Source organism: Phocoena phocoena, chromosome 1 (genome assembly GCF_963924675.1).
Source record: "Phocoena phocoena chromosome 1, mPhoPho1.1, whole genome shotgun sequence".
NCBI lineage: Eukaryota > Metazoa > Chordata > Mammalia > Artiodactyla > Phocoenidae > Phocoena > Phocoena phocoena.
In genome coordinates this window covers 157,974,693-157,995,739 of record NC_089219.1, presented here as the reverse complement: position 1 = coordinate 157,995,739, position 21,047 = coordinate 157,974,693, and the positions used below count along the sequence as shown (strand labels likewise).

The 21,047-nt window shown below is 40.3% G+C and overlaps 1 protein-coding gene across 1 annotated transcript in view; it reads left to right on the top strand.

The window, feature by feature from the left end:
* The window catches only part of PLD5 (phospholipase D family member 5), a 492,035-nt gene that overhangs the window by 273,547 nt on the left and 197,441 nt on the right, over positions 1–21,047 (top strand). Inside the window, exon 3 of the mRNA XM_065885834.1 lies at positions 12,546–12,714. Coding sequence (XP_065741906.1) covers positions 12,546–12,714 — 169 coding nt within the window. The remainder of the gene's footprint in view (positions 1–12,545; positions 12,715–21,047) is intronic.

Genomic DNA, 21,047 nt, shown 5'->3' with positions numbered 1-21,047 from the left:
ACAATGGAATATTACTCAGCCATAAAAAGGAACAAAATTGGGTCACTTGTTAAGACGTGGACGTATCTAGAGACTGTCTGTTATACAGAGTGAAGTAAGTCAGAAAAGAAAAACAAATATCGTGTATGTGGAACCTAGAAAAATGGAATAGATGAACCCGTTTCCAGGGCAGAAGTTGAGACACAGATGTAGAGAACAAAAGTATGGACACCAAGGGGAGAAAGCTGCAGGGGGTTGGCGATGGTGGTGTGATGAATTGGGTGATTGGGATTGACATGTATACACTGATGTGTATAAAATTCATGACTAATAAGAACCTGCTGTATAAAAAAATAAATAAAATTCAAAATTTTTTTAAAAATTCAACTTCAGGGAAAGGGGAGTGGTCAGTGGAGATAAAAAGTGTCAAGTGTCAGGAGGTAAAAAAAAATCTACCTAAGCAGGAAAAAGTCCTGTACCTCTGAAAACTATCAGATGCTGATGAAAGAAATCGAAGATGACACAAGCAAATGGAAACCTATACCATGTTCTTAGATTGGAAGAATCAATATTTTGAAAATGTCTATACTATCCAAGGCAATGTACAGATTCAGTGCAATCCCTCTCCAATTACCAGTGGCATTGTTCACAGAACTAGAACAAAATAAAATATTATTAATTAATTTTATTTTTAGCTGCATTGGGTTTTCGTTGTTGCGCATGGGCTTTCTCTAGTTACAGTGAGTGGGGACTACTCTTCATTGTGCTGCGCGGGCTTCTCATTGCGGTGGCTTCTCTCATCGTGGAGCGTGGGCTCTAGGCAGACGGTCTTAAGTAGTTGTGGCATGGGGGCTCAGTAGTTCCTGCTCATGGGCTCTGGAGAACAGGCTCAGTAGTTGTGGCACACGGGCTTATTTGCTCCATGGCATGTGGCATCTTCCTGGACCATGGCTCGAATCTGTGTCCCCTGCATTGGCAGGCGAATTCTTAACTGCCGTACCACCAGGGAAGCCCCAATTTTTAAAAATTTGTATGGAGACACAAAAGACCCCAAATAGCCAAAGCAATCTTGAGAAAGTAAAATGGAGGTGGAGGAATCATACTCCCTGACTTTGAACTATACTACAGAACTACAACAATCAAAACAGTGTGGTACTGGCACAGAAACAGAAATATAAATCAGTGAAACAGGATAAAAAGTTCAGAGATAAACCCACACATCTGTGGTCACCTAATCAATGACAAAGTAGGCAAGAATATGCAATGGAGAAAAGACAGTCTCTTCAATAAGTGGTGATGGGAAGACTGAACAGGTACATGTAAAAGAATGAAATTAGAACATTCTCTAACACCATACACAAAAATAAACTCAAAATGGATTAAAGATCTAAATATAAGGCCAGATACTATAAAACTCTTAGAGGAAAACATAGGCAGAACACTCTTTGACATAAATCAAAGCAACATCTTTTTTAACCCACCTCCTATAGTAATGAAGATAAAAACAAAAATAAACAAATGGGACCTAAGTAAGCTTAAAATCTTTTGCATAGCAATGGAAACCAGTAAAAGAATTAAAAGGCAACCCTCAGAATAGGAGAAAATATTTGCAAACAAAGCAACCAACAAGGGATAAACCTCCAAAACATACAAAGAGCTCATGCAGCTCAATAACAAACAAAACCCAAACAACCCAATCAAAAAATGTGCAGAAGATCTAAATAGATATTTCTCCAAAGAAGACATACAGCTGGCCAGAAAGCACACGAAGAGATGCTCAACATCACTAATTACTAGAGAAATTCATATCAAATCTACACTGAGGTATCACCTCACACTGGTCAGAATGGCCATCATCAAAAAATCTATGTGCTTCCCTGGTGGCACAGTGGTTGAGAGTCCGCCTGCCAATGCAGGGGACACAGGTTTGTGCCCCGGTCCGGGAGGATCCCACATGCCTTGGAGCAGCTGGGCCTGTGAGCCATAGCCGCTGAGCCTGCGTGTCCTGAGCCTGTGCTCTGTAATGGGAGAGGCCATAACAGTGAGAGGCCCGCGTACCGCCAAAAAAAAAAAAATCTACAAACCATAATTGCTGGAGAGGGTGTAGAGAAAATGGAACCCTCCTACACTGTTCGTGGGAATGTAAATTGGTACAGCCACTATGGAGAACAGTATGGAAGTTCCTTAAAAAACTAAAAATATAGCTACCATATGATCTAGCCATCCCACTCCTGGGCATATATCCACAGAACATCATAATTCAAAAATATGCATTCACCCCAGTGTTCATTGCATCACTATTTACAGTGGCCAGGACATGGAAGCAACCTAAATGTCCATCAACAGAGGAATAGATAAAGAAGATGTGGTACATATATACAATGGAATATTACTCAGACATAGAAAAGAATGAAACAATGCCATTTGCAGCAGCATGGATGGACCAATAGATTATCATACCAAGAGAAGTAAGTCGGACAGAGAAAGATAAATATCATATTTTGTTTATATGTGGAATCTAACAAAATGATATAAATGAACCTATTTACAGAACAGAAACAGACTCACAGGCTTAGAAAACAAACTTATGGTTACCAAAGGGAAAAGTTGGAGGGGAGGGGTACATTAGGAGGTTGGAATTAACATATTTACAGTACTGTATTTAAAGTAGGTAACCAACAAGGGCCTTCTGTATAGCACAGGGAACTCTGCTCAATATTCTGTAATATCCTAAATGGAAAAGAATTTGAAAAAGAATAGATATATGTATATGTGTAAGTGAGTTATTTTGCTGTACCCCTGAAATTAACATAATATTGTAAGTCAACTATACTCCCATATAAAATAAAATTTTTTTTAAATTATGGTTGAAGTTGATTTTGTTTTGTAAAATAACAAACAAGCAAACGGAAAAAAACAAAAACACACAAATGAAAAACTGACGGTAAGAGAATAAATCCTAACAGAAAGGGACTCTAGCATTTACTGTCATGGATATCTCCCAGGGTATTTATGCCCCTGATTTATCAAAGATACATTGAGAATATGGGAAGAAAATTGCATTTTGTACCTCTGCCTGTGTTTTTTGCTTTGAAAATTGGAAGTGAGAGTGGAGCATAGTGGTGAAGAGGATATAGTCCACAGTCATACTACCCAGGCTTCAATCTGGGCTCCATCAGTCACTAGCACTTGGACACATTACTTAAACTCCTTTACGTCTCAGTTTCCTCATCCCTAAAATGGGAATAGTTATAGTACCTGCTTCTACAAATTCATGTAAACATTAATTAACGTAGTCAGTGAATCTTCTTAACATAGTGCCTGACACAAAATAAGCACTCAATAAATATTGTTCAGTTAAAGTATTAATGTAATAGTGTAATTACTATTTTGCCAGATGTCAGAGGGTAATAACCACCTTGAATGCAGATGTTTTTAAATTAGACCTTTTGCATTTTAGCCATTTGTTTTCAATCATCTGGCTTAGTGTGTTTTAGCTCTTTGAGGACAGTGTCATGGTCTTTTCATCCATGAACTCCTACTTCTTTGTTCACGTTTTATGTTGGTAAAATATCAAAAAGGTAGATGCATTGAGTTGTACCTTTTTCTTACTTCTTTTGTCTTCATCCTCTCTGGGCTCCTTTCTCCTCTGATGGTTTCTTCCTTTCTAGGCCAGTATCAGGAAGTATCAGGAAGTATTGAGGCAAGGACAAGTGTGTCTTTCTGTCACTGTAGATGTCCTTGCTGACATGGACAGAGTGGAGGTAGAGTGAGGAGCACCTTCCCCTCTTCTCCAAAGTTCAGATCTCAATCCAAGCTGACCTTCCCTCTAGTGCAGCAGCTTCTGCTCTTCAGCATCACTCTACCTGTTCCCTCCATAGACCCAAAGTATGTGGAGAACCTTCTCAGATAAGACCAGGACCTAACGTAGTGTTGTGAAATGCACATGAGCTCAGACAAACCTGAATTTAAATCCCTGCTCTGTAGCACTCTGTCCATCTGGGTGACACCTAACCACTGGGAGCCTTGCTCTCTTTGCCTCCAAAATTGAGATCATGCCTATTTCACTGTGTTTCTTGGTGATGATGATGTGTATATTACCTGTGAAAGTACTTCTAAACTTTAATATACAAAGAAAGGATCCTAGCTACAATAATAATATTTCTACTGCTATCCTGCCTCTCTCCATAAAGAAAAGCATAGTTGTTCTTCACTTAATACAATTATAGACCAGGAATTAATGAGGCTTTAGTCTGAACTTCCTAGATTTATACAAACAGGGATCTGCTGTTGTCAACTCAAACTTGCCATCATGTTCTCTGCAGTTGTCTTTGAAAGTTGGTTTAGAAGTTAATGTAGTTGAAACATCTGGTGACAAAAAATAAGAAAGTATTCAAAAACTGAAAGACATATCAAAAGGACACAGGAGACAACTTTTAGGGGCCTCCACTGGCAATGTATGCAACAATTTGGGCATCACAAAGTAGATGATAACATTTTGAAATAAAAGAAAAAAGAATCCATACTGATAAAATAATATCTTAAAAAATATAAAAAGTTATAATGGGAGAAGAAAAAGATTTTCCTTACAAAATGTTACCAGTGAACACATATAAAAGAAATGATAGAAAATTATAAGTATAATAAAAATAGATTCAGTTAAGAATCATAAATAGGTAGAAGCCAAATCAGTGAGTGAAATGTTAGGGAGTATTCATGCCATCTGAAAATACGTCTGCACAAATCATTTGTTAATTATAGAGGGAAGGAAGGTCCTGCTCAATTGAAAAATCTGACATACCCCCTTAACCAAGTGACCAAACTTAACATCACCAGTAGTGGGACAACCCACCATCATGTGACACCTCACATGATGCACTTTGAAGGACACATTACCTATGTACTGTTCCTACCAAAACTACTTATCCTAAATCTAATTATGAAGCAACAACCAAGCAAATCAAATCCAGGAGTATTTAGCAAAGCAACTGACCTGGGCTCTTCTGAATTGTTGACATCTTGGTAAGCAAATAAAACAGGAATAGGCTGGGAAACTCTCCTAGATAAGACAGCTAAGTGCAACAAGTAAACATTGATTGGATCTTGGATCCAAAAGAAAAATCAAAACTGAAAAAAGGCATGCAGGCATTCCAGAAATTTGCCCAAAGGTGAATTTTAATTAGTTCTGCCTACTTTTTTCCTTGCTTGAGAAAAAAGAGTATAACAAGGGCTGCTATCCATGGAAATGAGCTCTGCATGTATGCTAATTAGATCAGGCCTCTGCAGTGTAGCTAGCTGTTGCTTGTTAAAGGAAATAAAATGAGAGGTCACAGGAATAAGTCATTTCAAGACTGATTTCTAAAGGCCTTTTTTAGCAGGGCATAGGAAACAAGCATTGTGTTACAAAAGGAGCAATCAAGATCTCCAGGTAAAATAAGAAAGGAGGAAAGTGAGGAGGTGAGCAGGTTTTCCCCAGAATTCGTTACCAAACATAGGTGTGGTCTCCAGACCTTTGGTGGTGTCTCTATTTTTAGTATAAATTCCTAATTTACTTTTCTGTTTAGTAAAAAACCAAATAATGATAAAATTGGTCTTCTTTGGCTTCCAGGGAATTTCACTCTTCCAATCTTTCCAGTACTGTCTTCTTTACCTGCTCCACTTTCTCTACCAACCAGAAGTGATTAGATATTTTCCATATTAAGCTTCAACCCAGTTCTCTTCTCTTGAAAATCTCTCTTGATAATCTTACCTACTTCTAAGGCTTCAGTAATGGAAAAAAATCTTATAAGAATGCGTGTGAAGTAGAAAAAAAAGGAATAGATATATTATCCATCTGATGAGTAACTTCTTAACTTTTTTATGCCACAGGCCCTATTAGCAGTCTGATGAAGCCAATGGACTCCTTCCTTGAATAATGTTTTAAATGCATAAATTGAAATACATAGGATTGCAAAGAAAACTAGTAATGTTGAAATAGAGTTATCAAAAATATAAAAAAACAAATTTGTCATGTAGTTATGTATATTCTGCTCTACTTATTCATGAAGTAACAAGATCTGATGACTACCATAATTTCAAAGTAGTGATAAATACTTGGCGATATCAGCAATAGTTATCATACCATGGTATGAAAATGCTTTGTTTTTCAGGCAAGGCTTTATTGGGTCCCTGCTGCAGCAGCGAGAAGCAAGAACAGGCAACAGCTTCCCTTGCTCACTCACTTGCTCTCTGAGTGGGGGACGAGCCTGTTCCTTATATGGGGTGAGGCTAGGGGTGTGTCCAGGCGTCGGGCCAGAGGGGTGGCTTAGGTGTTTTGCCCACCCCTCTGGTGGTGTTGAGTGCAGGGGGCATGCTCAGTACCCTGCTTTTGCTCCCAACACCCTGTTTTTGCTCTGCTCCAGGCTCTTCAGAAGTGGCAGCTGGGTTTTTTGGTCTCATTGTATCTTTTGTCCAGAATTTGCCCCAACTGCGCATGAACACAGTTATTTTTAGTCCCATATAGTTTATTTGTATTTTGTTGCTCAAGGAGAGGTGTGTCCAGATACAAGCATTGTAGCACTGCAGCAAACGGTCCCAAGTCCCAGCCTGTCTCATTCCTCCCTAAGAGACTCTGCACCCTTATTCTTAAGGGTTCAAGGGCCAGAAGTCTTTTCTTCTGAAACTTCTTCCTGCTGGACAGGGGCCGCAGACCCTAGCTGACCCCAGAGGTGTAGAAGTCCCTCGCTGACTGTCCCAAGGACCTGTAGGGACCTGGGCCACTCTCTGCTGGAAAGGGTGGAATTCCTTGAATCATCTTAAGCCTTACTTTAAACTGTTGCAGCATAAAAGACACAAACTTAATCAAAAGCTTAAACAAACAAGGGCTAAAAAGGAGAAGAACAATAGCCATTAAAGTGCCGAGAAAGGGAAAGAACCAGGTTAACTTTGGGAGGGTTTCCTTAACTGTTGACCAGACAGGGGGGGCAATGTTGCCCCTGCCAAGAAGCCATTCTGCTTGGATGTATATTTTGTTAATGTCAGGGTTAAAGTTTAATAAATTTCTCTATTCTTAGAATGGAAGGTCTGGACCTGTTGGTCCCAGGTCTCCTTGGACCAAAAAGTCTTAGTCACAGGTTTACAACAGTAGGGAAGACAATGGAGTACTAGACAAAATATGGCATAGATCAGTATGACTGAAAAGAAAAGGGTTATAAGAAAATGACAACCTCCTGCCAGAAAGTCTTTTATACCTTGTGGGATTCAAGAGAACAAACTAGAGAACCAGTTTTCAGTTCTCCTGCCCATATGTGATAGTGAGGATCGGTGGTTAATTGTCTGCTGAAGCCAAGTGGCTTGTTGTCAAATTTTCTCAATGTTGGTTTCTACCTGGTATGGGCATCAGGGCTCTTTTCTTTGCCTCTCGATCTGCCCTGTTGTTCCCTTGGGTAATTTGAGAAGTTTCCTTTTGGTGCCCACGGCTTAGGCCTAATGTAGCCTCTTTTCTATCTGGAGATAACTGTCTTCTTCAAGGATTTATAATATATCCCAGATATTTAACTTGTTGCTTTGAGATTTACGCTTTTTTCTGGGAGATCCTATAGCCCTAGGTCCCAAGGAAATTAAGGACTTTAATGTTATTCTGTTCTGAGGTCTCCATGGTGGGGCTACATATTAATATGTCATCTACATACTGTAGAATGGCCCCTTATTTTAGGTATATTTCCCTTAGTTCCTTTCCTAGGGCCTGGAAGAACAAGTATGGGCTGTCCTGAAACCCCTGAGGCAATACTGTCCAGGTATATTGTTGCATTTGGCCCGAGTTGGGGTTCGTCCACTCGAAGGCAAACAGATACTGAGATGAGGGATGAACTCGGATGCAAAAGAAGGCATCCTCGTGTCAAGCACAGTAAACCATTTGGCAACTTCAGGAATCTGGACTAATACATTATAAGGATTGGTCACAAGTGGATGTATAGGGACAACTGCATCATTTACTGCTCTAAGGTCTTGCCACAGTATTCCCCATTTGGCTTAACAACTGGCAGAATAGTGGCATTGCATGGATACTGACAGGCCATGTTTTAAGAAATTATCTATGGGCAGTTGCAAACCTTTCTTGCTTCCAACTTTATAGGGTACTTTCTCTTGTTAGGATAAGTGACTTCTGGCTTAAGGCTAGTTTTTACAGGTTGGGCATTTATAGCCTCCCAGGGATTCCTTTGTCCCAAGGAAATTAAGGAAGGTTAACTGCATGTAGAACATGACTGGGAATAGGCCCTTGTTCTTCCAGCTGATTTGCCTTAGTCAGAATCAAGAAAAGGGGCTGCTCGGGTCCTCCTAATCGTAATATGACGCTGAAGGAGCCCAGAAAGTCTCTTCCCAGTAGTGGGTTAGGACACTCAAGGCACAGCTAAAAAGGCGTGTGAGATCAAATGCTGTTCAAATTGACAAGTGAGAGGCCCAATGAAGAAATGGGTGTGAGGCTTTCCTTTGACACCAGTCACAGTACAGCTTTTGGAGAAAAGAGGCACAGCGTGAGAGATCAGGACAGAGTAAGTGGCTTCCATATCAATTAAAAAACTGGTTTTCTTACCTGCCACGTCAAGGACCACCCAGGGCTCCTCGAAGGAGATAGACATCTCACGAAGGGGAAGCTCCCAGAATGCCCAGGCCACCTCAGTCATCCATGGCCATCTTAGGAGCAGGAGCCCCCCCCTTCCCCTTCGGGACTGGGGACAGTCCCACTTCCAATGACCTGTTTGTTTGCAGACTGGGCATGGACCAAGGGGTTCTTTTTGTTATTTTGGGGCCCACTGGCCAGTTGACTTGCATTTGAAGCATTTCCCCTTGCTTGTTTTACCTCCAGGTGGTTGGTTAAACTTCCTTGGCCCCCTTGGTTTGTCCTGAGGTTGCAAGGCATGGCTGACAGCTATGGCCATCAGTTTAACTTGAGCCCTGGCCTGAGTGTTTTCACATCGGATTTTCTCTTCCTTCTCAGCTGGATCTCAATGATCAAATACCCCAAAGGCCACCTCTAGGAGTTGGGGCATCGGGGTTTGTGGGCCTAATTGTAACTTTCAGAGTTTCCACCTAATATCAGGGTCAGACTGGCAGATAAAATGTTGTCCCAGCTGGGATTGACCCTCAGGAATGGATGGATCGATGTTAGTAAATTTTCTAAATGGTGACAGAATCACAGGTTCTTTTAATATTCCTGTCATTTTTTTGCTTATGTCCATAACTGAAAGGAATGTTAAATTTCAGTTAGAAATGAGGAAAAATAAAGATCAAGCTCATAAGTCCCCCTAAATTCTATTCATGGATCCAAGGTTAGGAATATCTGGTCTAAAGATTTCTAAAAGAAATCGGGAATCCTTATTGTATGCCTATCAGAAACCATGTAGGTGGTATGAAGAAAGGGGTGGTGCAGAGCCACCTACAACTGTACAATTACTCTATATCCTTTATTTTGTATGTTTGGTTTATCTGGGCTTCTTGATTCTTCTTTGTCTTTCTCAGCATGGCTTTTATATTGAAGTAAAATTGAAACTAGTTAGTTCTGTTTGTTAAATGATGTTCTATTTTTGTTTTGTTTGCTCGGATTCTTTTTTTGTTTGATTTTTAAACATATTCCTTAGTCATAGGGGAGGCTAAAACTGCTGATTATTTGGGATCATTTCTTCATGCTATGTCTGCCTTCTATCTACATAGATAATTGGACTTTAAGTGTGGATAGAATTAAAATATCCAACTTCAACTTCTGTCTGTTGCCTTCAAAGGTTTTGAAGTAGATAAAAAAAATCCCCTCTCTCCACCTTTTTGACCCTCTCTCTCCTTGGTTTCCCAAACACTGCATTCTCCTGGACCTCTCTTGTCTTCCTGCTTCTCTTTTGGTCCCTTTTGAATCTTCTCATCCATTTCACACTCTACCAACCAGAAAAATGTAGGCATTCCCCCCACATTAGGCTTTGGGCTCGTTTTCTCTTCTTTTTTTCCCCCTTGATAATCTCTCTCAATGCTCACCCCTTTCCCGTGTTCCTCGTCAGTTTTAATGGACCCTCTACCCTCTACTGATTGTCATCTCCCTTCCAGTAGTATACATGTGTGCTGTCAGAGTTAGACCCCTAAAATGTACTTGGTTGCTCTCAAAAGCATCAAAATTAAGTCCAGACTTCTCTTCCTGGTTCACAACCTCTACAGTGTGGTCCCTAAAGACACTGCCAGTCTTCTCCACCATGGCAAGCCCCTGCCATAACTCTCTTACCTCACACTTCCCTTGGCCAACCAACTCTCAAGTATCCAAATACACCTAGAATATCTTTCTCTTCCAGCTGACCCATAAAAATTATATCTTTGAAGACTCATTTCAAGTCCCACTTTCTCCAGTTCCAGATGCTCCCAACCTAATTATTTTTTCCTCACTGCTCATGTTCCAGTGGTACTTTAGATGGTGGCTTATCCATCTAATTAATTCTTATTCTTGTTTTGCCATTTATTAGAGCCTACCTCCTATTTAAATCATTATGTATGAGACTGGCTCTTTCACTAGATTATAGATTCCAGAGGACTAGGGAGTTTTGTCATAGTCATTTCTGTGTTAGGTACAGTAAATGACTTACTTGTCCTGTGCTCATAAGGTCTCAACAAGATTTAATTCATTTGTGGGTAGTGGTTGGATGATTGGACCCTAAAATTGTGAATGTCTCTAAGACATATACCCAACCCCATTTTGGCTATGATATTCATCAAATACACAAACATATTACTGAGAGTATTGCTTTTGTTTCTAAAATTGGCTAAATGGAACAAGTCTCATTAAAATAAACAGTTAGCAGTTTTAGTGAGAAGTTCTGGATTCTGTATTAGAAGCTGAGATTCATTCTATAGGTATTTCTTGAGCCCTAATTATGTATCCAGCACTAGGGATGCATAGCTTTGAATAAAAAGATCTGTTCTAGAAGGGCTTACACCCTTACCCTAACACTATCTTCATAAGAGTTAGGAGTTTCCTGTCAAGAGTTGCAGGAGAATTTACATTTCTTAAACTGGAAAAAAAAACCTGTTTATTCCTTTATTGAAATGTTATCGGGACTTCCCTGGTGGCACAGTGGTTAAAAATCCACCTGCCAATTCAGGGGACATGGGTTCGAGCCCTGTTCCAGAAGATCCCACATGCCACGGAACAACTAAGCCCGTGCGCCACAACTATTGAGCCTGTGCTCTGGAGCCCATGAGCCACAATTACTGAGCCCATGTGCCACAACTACTGAAGCCCGCATGCCTAGAGTCCGTGCTCTGCAACAAGAGAAGCCACCGCAATGAGGAGCCTGCGCACCACAACAAAGAGTAGCCCCCTCTTGTCACAACTAGAGAAAGCCCACATGCAGCAACAAACACCCAACACATCCAAAAATAAATAAGTTTATAAAAAGAAGTCAGGGAATTCCCTGGTAGTCTAGTGGTTAGGACTCTGAGCTTTCACTGCTGAGGGCCCAGGTTCGTTCCCTCGTCAGGGAACTAAGATATTGAACTTCCATGCCAGTGACCTTTCAAGGATGCCCCATGGTATTCAGATTTTAAAAAATAATTTAAAAATAAATAAATAAGATTTAAAAAATAAATTTAAAAAACTAAAATGTTACGTGTCACCTGGCTAACTCGGAAGTGAAACCCACACCGCCTTAGCTGCAGCACCAACGCAAGCCACAGTGTATATGTTGTCAACAAATAAGGAAGTATGAAAAGAAAAGACACATTTATTAGGATATTGCTGATTGTAGTTTATTTAGGGCTTGGTTATTGCTATTATTTTATATATTCCACATCTCCAACTTTAATAAAGCCCTGCAACAGGCCAGTTTTTATTTATTTATTTATTTATTTATTTATTATTACTATATTTTTGTGGTACACGAGCCTCTCACTGTTGTGGCCTCTTCACGTTGCGGAGCACAGGCTCAGGGCCATGGCTCACGGGCCCAGCCGCTCCGTGGTCCGTGGGATCTTCCCAGACCGGGGCACAAACCCGTGTCCCCTGCATCGGCAGGTGGACTCAACCACTACGCCACCAGGGAAGCCCAACAGGCCGGTTTTTTAATTTCCTTCTTAGTATCATTTTATGCCTTAGGCTGGGAAGAACTAACAGAGGTTTTAAGCAATAGTAATAGCATTTACTATTTTTATTTTCTAGTAGTAATAAAACATAATATTTTAGTTTCTAAACTAGTTCTAATATATGTCCAACATTGTACTAGAAACTGGAGATATTACTAGAGGAAGATGCTTGTGTAGGAAGCTCTGGACTTTTTCTCAAGGCTAGTTTGGCACTGGACATTAGGGACATATACTATGATTTTCTGAAATATGAGTGCTAACTGAGGAGAAATTGAACATAAACTCTCAGAACACAGTAGATTAGCATAGGGGAAATGTTAAATGCCTTTGTTGAAAAATGTAAATTATGAGGAACATATATATTCAGAAAGAGTAAAGAGTATTTTTCAGATGTCTCTGTATGCATGTGTAAAGATCTGTGGCTTCAAATTTGACTAGATTTTGTTTGTTTGTTTTTCAAAATCTTTTCTAAGAATTGCCCTGGTGGAAAATATTCCTGAAGGCCTTACCTATTCAGAAAATGCACCATTTCACTTATCACTTTTCCAAGGCTGGATGAATTTACTCAGCATGGCCAAAAAGTCTGTTGACATAGTATCTTCCCATTGGGATCTCAACCACAGTCATCCATCAGCATGTCAGGTAAGCTGCATCCTCTAATGTGTGTGACAATTTTACTTATGTGCATTTTATACTCAGTATTCTTGCTTCCACTCCTCAAGTTCAAGCTCATTTTTTCAGTCTATCTATACCCATAGTTCATGTCCATTATTACATTTATATGTATGTGCCATTGTTAATCGTAGGTTGCTCAGCTTCTACTAGAATGCAGTGCTTTCAAGAGCAAAATCACATCTCATCTTTGCAAACAAGAGGCTCTCTATGCAGCACTGCTGTATCGGGCAACTTTAGAGGTGTCTTGTGGTGTCCATTGATGGCACACCCCAGAATTCTGCTTTGCACAACCTGCATGTTTACAGTTTCAATTCTGTAACTGCTTGCTGAGACATTTAATTGGTTAATTGGTGTCCTAATTTGTCTTTGTGGCTCAGAGCCAACTTTTTTTAATAGTGGAGTCACACTTCCCAGTATAGCTGTATATTCTTGACTCTGTCATATTTGAGTGAAGAGGAAAAAGAAATTTACTAGTTATAAGAACAGCCTTTAGAAAACTGACTAAATGATCTGAATGATTTCTGAATGAAATGTCCTGGAGATAAGAAAATGATCCTGGTAATCTTTTTTTTTTTAATTTTTTAATTTTATTTATTTATTTTTTTATACAGCAGGTTCTTATTAGTCATCAATTTTATACACATCAGTGTATACATGTCAATCCCAATCGCCCAATTCATCACACCACCACCCCCACCACCCCGATCCTGGTAATCTTTAGCATGTTTTTCTTTATGTTGGTACAACCATGATAGCACTGAGCTAGCAAGTATATGACCATTGCCCTATACTTAAATGTCCTATGGGGGGGTCAAGGATAAAATTAATTTTGTCTGTTTGTATACAAAATGTATTGGCATTAAGCCTATAATCATTACCTCATTGGTGCTTTGATTTGCTTCAATTATACTATTTTAAAGTCAAAAGATATTCGAAAATAGGTACAAATAAACAAAAATCCCATAAAGGCTATACTAAAGAAGAATTGGATAATTTTACTAATTATGTTCTGCACAGTTCTACCTCTGCTGAAGCAGGTGCTTCAGGTACTTATTGCAACATTTAGCATCCCAAAACTTAGTGGTTTATAAAAATAACAATTATTTATTTATTCATGATTCTGGGCAGCGTTTGTCAGAGAACTTGTCTCTGATCTAAATAGTGTTGGCTGAGGTAGCCTACCTGGGGCTGGAGGGTGCAAGATGACTCCTCACATATGAGCATCTTACCTCAGATGTCTGGAATGTCTAGCAGCTGGCTGGACTTCTCTCTCTCTGTATGTGTCTATCATCATTCAGTAAAGCAGCTTGAATTATTTACCTGTGGTTATATCCTAAAAGGCCAAAAGCAGAAACTGTGAGACCTCTTTTTTTTTTTTCTTTTTTGCGGTACGTGAGCCTGTCACTGCTGTGGCCTCTCCCGTTGCGGAGCACAGGCTCCGGACGCACAGGCTTAGCGGCCATGGCTCACGGGCCCAGCCGCTCTGCGGCATGTGGGATCTTCCCAGACCGGGGCATGAACCCGTGTCCCCTGCATCGGCAAGCGGACTCTCAACCACTACGCCACCAGGGAAGCCCTGTGAGACCTCTTAAGACCTGAGCTCTAGAATCCCAATTGCTTCCACCCTATTCTATTGGTCAAAACAAGTCACAAATCCAAGATGAGAGGTGTAGCATCCATATGGGAATGTGGAGAATTGTTGGCAGGCATCTTTGGAAATTATATACCACAGTGCACTCTGGCCACAGCAATCCATCTGTCTCTCCCACATACAAAATGCCCTCCTCATCCCCCAAAACTTGTATCCCGTCACAGCCAAGGCTCAAAGTCTAGGATCTCTTCATCTGCATCAGGACAGGATCTGAATAGGACTCCTCATGAGGGCTCCTCTTGATTTGGAAACCTGTGAACTACAAAGACAAGATACGTGCCCCCCAACATACAATGGCAAAATAGAGATGAGATAACTACGATAGGTACTTCTGTTCAAAAGGGGGAAGTAGAGAGCACAAATTAGTCATTGAACCCACAGCAGTTTTAAAAGCCAACCTGGCACACATCACCAGTTTTCCGAACTTGGAGAACAGGGAATGTCTCTAGACTGGGATCTAGTTCTGCTTCCTGGGGGTGCTTTCCTAATCTGCCGTTCTCAGAAACTCTTTGCTCCACCCTCTGTGTTTTTCTTTCTTTTTCATAAGAAATAGCCTGTGCTTGCTTCAGACATATTTTCTTGGTTGGCTTTCTACCAGTAGAAATATGAGGCCCCAGAGACCTCTTTTCATTTTAAACCACCTCTGTCCTTTTTTAGTCCAAAATGGAACAACCCCTTAAAAACTTCTGTAGACTTTCTATGTATCTAGTTATAATCCACTCTATTAGCAAAAGGCCACACCACAAAAAACTCACAGGTGGTCTTTTTCTACTTTGGACTGTGACTCAAGATGCTTCGGAACCTCACCCTTGAATTTTCCAGGAGCCCTTTTGAGAGGCAGCCCACCACCACCACCGCTTTTAATCCTTCAGAGGTCTCAACATGGAATCGTACAGCCACAGCTTTGATTTGATCCTTACCCTGAGGTCATTTCTCATTTTGAGAATGTTTTTGCTCAATTGAGAGACTGTCCTAGATTTTCTACATTTCTCTCAAAATTCTGCATGAAAATGAAATAGTTTCTTCTTATCATATACCACCAAAACTTTGAATGATAATCTGCCTGAACAATCTCCTTAGCCAGCTCTCCAAATCCACTAGTCATATTTTCTATCTCCTACTTTACAGCAGGCAGTAGCGTTGCCAAACTTTCTGCCATTACTTTCTCAAGTCCTCAAAAGCAATTTCTTCACTGTTCTTCCAGCCTTGAGTGACAGAATGAGATTCCAGCCCCTACCACCACCCAGTCCCAGAGACAATGCCACATGCTTTAAGTTTTCGCAACAGTAGTTTCTATTTAATTTTTTATTGTGGTATAACAAACAACTCCAAAACGTATTCATTATTATTTCCTGTGATTCTGTGATTTGATTGACAGTTCTTTTGCTTCAGTAATGCTGGCTGGGATTACTTATGCAGTTGTGGGAGGGTAGCTGAAGCTGGACTGCCTGAGGGCTGGACACATCTCATTCTCTGCATGTGGACACTCATCATTCAGTAATCTAACCCAAGCTTTTTATAAGGCAGCTGGATCCCAGGAGAGTGAAAATGAAAACTACAAGACCTCTTAATTCCTGGGCTCCCAGAACTTTACTTTGCTACATTCTGTTAGTCTGACAAAGTCACATGGCCAGGCCACAATCACTGGAGGGACAAGAGACTCTAGGACGAACATACATGTACAGGAATGGGAGGAATTGTTGGCAGCGAAATTCCCAGGTGGTTTGTATACTCACACACCTTTGAAAAGAGCTGAACCAAACCATTCTGACCTCTTGCTCTATGAGCCCAGCAAACCCTCCTGGTGTTCAGACTCTGGGAGAAGATGGGTCATCAGAGAATGGCACAGCCTTTCTTTGTCACGGTTCCTGAAGTCACATCATGGTCAGTATTCAGTACTGCTCACAGGGCAGTGGTGAAATGGATGCATGAGGCTCTAGGTCTGTTTTGCCTAACAGTGCCTAGCATGGTGCTTGATGCATACTGGGTGTTCAGTAAATATTTGTTGAGTAGTAAATATTTGTTGAATGGAAAGATAAACAAAGCTGGATGCTAGTTAAAGTGGTCAGGACAGATTTTGATCAGTAATACTGTTGCAGTAGGGAAGAGGTCCAGGTGAAGGGAACTCAACTTAGATTTGTACAGAGATGCCCGGGCACTTTATATAGGAAGAATGAGGGAGATGGAAGGGCGTGACAGGGGCCTGAACAGGGTCAGGGAAGTTGAAATTTATAAAAAATGGAAAGAGGGTTGGTCCATGTGTGAACCCCATCTGGGATTGCTAGCTGGTGCTTTTCCAAGTTAGGCTCCTACCCTCCCACATAGGCTGGGAGACAGGGGCCTATCTTCAGGTGTTGGCAGAACAGCCTATTCTTTGGCAGTCTTGAGCTTTCTTAGGCAGGCACTTTAATGGGGGCTAAGGTCATCCTAGAGATGTGGCCTTGAGCTGTTAGAAACCATGTTAGTGTTTGTTCAAGCCTTTTAATGGGGGAGGAGAGACAGAGGTAGGGCAGAGCAGGGTGGATGAAATGATTTGTGTTGAGAGTCTACAGTCTTTATAGGCCAAGGTTGAGGGGCTGATAGAGAAGTAGACTCAGAGGATCCTGGCTAGAGTTTGGTCAGGGAAAAAGTATTTGTCAGTTGCATGGCTTTAGAGTGAATTAAGGTGGATGTTACCCATGCAGAAAGAAGGTAACACTTAGCTTAATTCAAGTCACTCTCTAACAGCTGGCCTACTGCCAGGAAATGGAATTTTTCAATTTGCTGTCAGTAACCTGGCTATTACTGAACTCACCCAGCAGTCCTTTAGGAGGAGACCCCAGTGTGAACTGATATCTTCTAGTAGAGTCATTCTGCGCCCACCAGCGATGGCTTTTTGCTGCCTCTCATTCCCCTAACAGCACCAGGCTCCTTTACAGTTTAATACCAGTTGGTTTTCTTCAGAGTTTTGAGCTAATTTCACTTTGCCTCTTTACAAGGAGAGAGCTGCATTTGCAGACATGAAGGATAGAGGGGCTTTACCTGCTTAGGAAATTAAACGGATTCAAGCAGGATGTGAGACCCATCTCTAATGAACAGCTCTCCCTACTCCTGTCTGCTCTTGGCCCTGAGTAACCATATCGTGGAAGGAGTGGTGAGCAGGAGGGAGCGGGGAGGTTGACAGCGGAGTTCGGAGGGTTGCAACTTCAACAAGACAGTAACCTTTCTCCTCTTCCTCTGGCCCACTGGTGGCCAAGTGACTGCCACTAGTTGAAACACCAGGCATGGAGTGTAGTCTTTAAAGAAAGAACAAGCGTGTGGAGTAGAGTGCTTGGTGCCTGGTTTGCTCCATTTCCCATCTCCCCTCACCTGACCCTCAAGCCCTAGAGCAGCGTTTGCAAAAGGACTTAGGATTCAGTGGCCCAGAAGAACTTGTCTAAATACCACATGTCTTGGACTTTTAGAGATTATTTTTCAAGAGCCTGGCTCACTCCTTGCTGCCCTCTCACCACACCACAGGGGTAATTGTACAGAGATCAGGAATGGAAAAAAGAAAGCAGGTCCTTGCTGCCAGCTTTTTCTCTTCAGGTACACTCTAAAGATTCATATCCTGTTCTCTCCAGGCCATCAAGTTTTACCATTTCTACCAAGGAAGGTACTGCCTGAAAGCCTATTTGATTTAAATTTTACCTGATTTTATCTTTCAAATGGAAATAGGAAATTAGACTTTACCCAACCTTTCAGATTTCGGATGGCTAATCTTTGGACCTTTGAGCATGTTTTTATTTTTACCAAGCCCTCATAAATATTGGGATATAGCCATTGATTGACTTATTGCACACAGAGAAAAGAATGTTAAGAAAATGAAATTCACACTGTAATTACTCAAGTGAGCTAATTAAAATTTTTAAAAGATGTTTCAGAAAATTGGCTCAGGTTCATAGCTTATTTTCCATTAATATATTTTTAAAAGAAAATATTTTTATTTTGAGAGGCACAATAGTCAAACAGGACTATTCTAACAGACTTCTAAACTAACAGAGCCTGAAAAGTCCTAAACGGAAACCATAAATGGTAAATAAATAAGTAGGAATTATAACTGAAAAGCAGCCCATCTACTTATCATAATGCAGATGTAAGCAAAATACACCAAGGAATGGTATAGCCAGTGGCAGGCAGGCCCCAGCTCAGCAGAAAAGGGACACAAATAAACATGGCACATGACATCTGTGTGTTCTCTGGATGTCTCTGTCCTCTCCGGATGCCATTTTGTAAGAGTGAGCTATGGTCATTATTAATAGGATGATGAATGCCTACCTTTTTTTTTCATTTGCCTGGAAATAGACACATTCATTAAAAATGCACTTTTAATCTGTGCTGCCAAAGGGTCACTATTTTAATTCCCACCCAGAAAAACTCATCTTGTTTTTCCTACTTCGCCCTGGGTGTTGTTAATCTTTTTGTGGTTGTTTCCTTCTGTGCTGAAAGAAACTGGGCAGTGACCTTGCTCTGGATCACACTCATGTTAAGGGCTAGTGAGGTCTACAGTTCCATGGAAATTATATTTTCATATTTAATCAAAAGACATGGTTGGGCTAAGGGTTTTGTTTCTTTCTGTCCAAATGATGAGTTTAGACCCTGAAACATTGAATTTCTAGGACAACTTGATTGCTAATTTATGGGATAAAATGAGGGAGATTTATGAAATCAAGACTCTTTAGGAAAAGCCAGGAAATATGATTTGACAAAGGCTTCTTAGTAGAGCTACCTAATTCATTGAGCAAAAAAGTCCTATTCTCTATGAGTTCATTGGAAGAAACCAAATAAAATAATTAATGAGCTACAACAACTGAATCTTAAAGAGATGTATTTATATGAAATCAATTAGTTACTGGTCTACAGTGAGCCACGATTACCAGTTGATGATACATCACAATTGTTTAATTTTGAAAAATTATGATTTTTAAAATTGAACAGTATTTGCTCAATTTAGTAACTAACATGTTTGAAAGTTCAATGATCCAAGAGGTTATTTTGGAAAGCATAAACCAGGATCCTGTCTCTACACAGTAAGTGGTAGGCAGACTGTCAGTGGTAGACAGGACAGACTATAGAAATGAGTCAGGAGTATAGTTTATATTTCTTTTTATCTACTTATTAGCTGTGTGACTTTGAGCTAGACGCTAAACTCTCTGTGCCTCAGTTTTCTCATCAGCAAAATCAAGGTGATAACAGAATCTACCCTCATAGGTTGTTGTGTAGATTAAATTAGTTAATATATGTAAAGGGTATAGAACAGTCTTTGACCATTTAGTGCCTATGTAAGTGTTTATTGTTAAACTCATGAATGTTATCATTCACATTTACTTATTTAGGTGCACACTGCAACTTTAGTTCAAGTCAGTTTAATTGTAGTAACAAATAATGAGTTCTTACTGGGTACTTTACACTAGAATCCAAGATGGTTACCATGTAAAATTAAAAGAGGAATATAATTTCTACACATGTGAGACTCTGGGTAGATAAGAAGGATTAGGAAAATTATCATTATATATGGAATTCTAACTTTTATTTATTACAGATTTTTACACACACACACACACACAGTGTCTTGCTCTCACCCATCTATCTATGTATACATATATACATGCATACACATATATCCCTCTGGACAACTGACATCTTGAATCTTGGATACGCAGGAAGTAATATGATCTTATCCAACCTACAGGCACTTCTGATTTTTGTTAGTTGGTCAGTTGGTTGGTGTTTTGCTCCTTGTTTTTGTTTAAGTTGAAGTCCCCTAAGGCCAGGCAGAATTCAGTGATCTCACTTTGGTGGGATGCATCCTGCCGTCCCTTGATTAGGTAGCTGCATCCCTGTGTGACTCAGGTCTCCAGGCCCTGTCTTGTAGCCCACTCATTCCTTCCTAGCAATATTCTTCCTAACTGACTATCAATGTAGATTAAGCAACAGAAGAGAGATTTTGTTTCAGCCAACTATAAACCCTTTCCTTGTGATGTTTGTTTCATAGCTATCTTCATGATTTGTTCATAAATGATATTGTTAACATTTTCTATTACTATCACTTCATACTTTGACCTGTAATATCTCTTAGCCATCCTCAGGGAGCCTGCAGTCTGGTGGAGTCAGCTAGGACTCCACACACTCCAGTACTTCTCATTCCCAGTCTCCACCATCTTATTGATTCTCCATCTTCAATGCCCTTCTAAGCCCACTCTTCCTTTCTGTCCCATCCCTGCTGTTCCATTGCCTCTCAAAGTTTGGTTTTATGGAAAAGGCAAACTGTCTAGGAGGCATTTGCTACAGTGGAAAGACCACAGGTTTGGCATCAACCATATTTGACATGACCAGCAGTTTAGTAGTTGTGGTCACACTGGGCAAATGTCATAATCCCTCTGATCATCAATTCCCTCATCTATAAAATGGATTTAATAATGCCTGTCTCATTTGATTGCTTTGTAAATTTGATTAGATAGTTTGTGAAACAGCAAATAATGGAGCTCATAAAAGATAGTTGCTGTTTTCATTTGATTTTTGTTTTTCTAGTGCAAGACATTTACTTTCAAATTCCATACAGGAATTTACTTTATCATTTTACAGCAGGAATAACTTTCAGCTGTCCATCAAGTTCTCAACTTCTATTAAA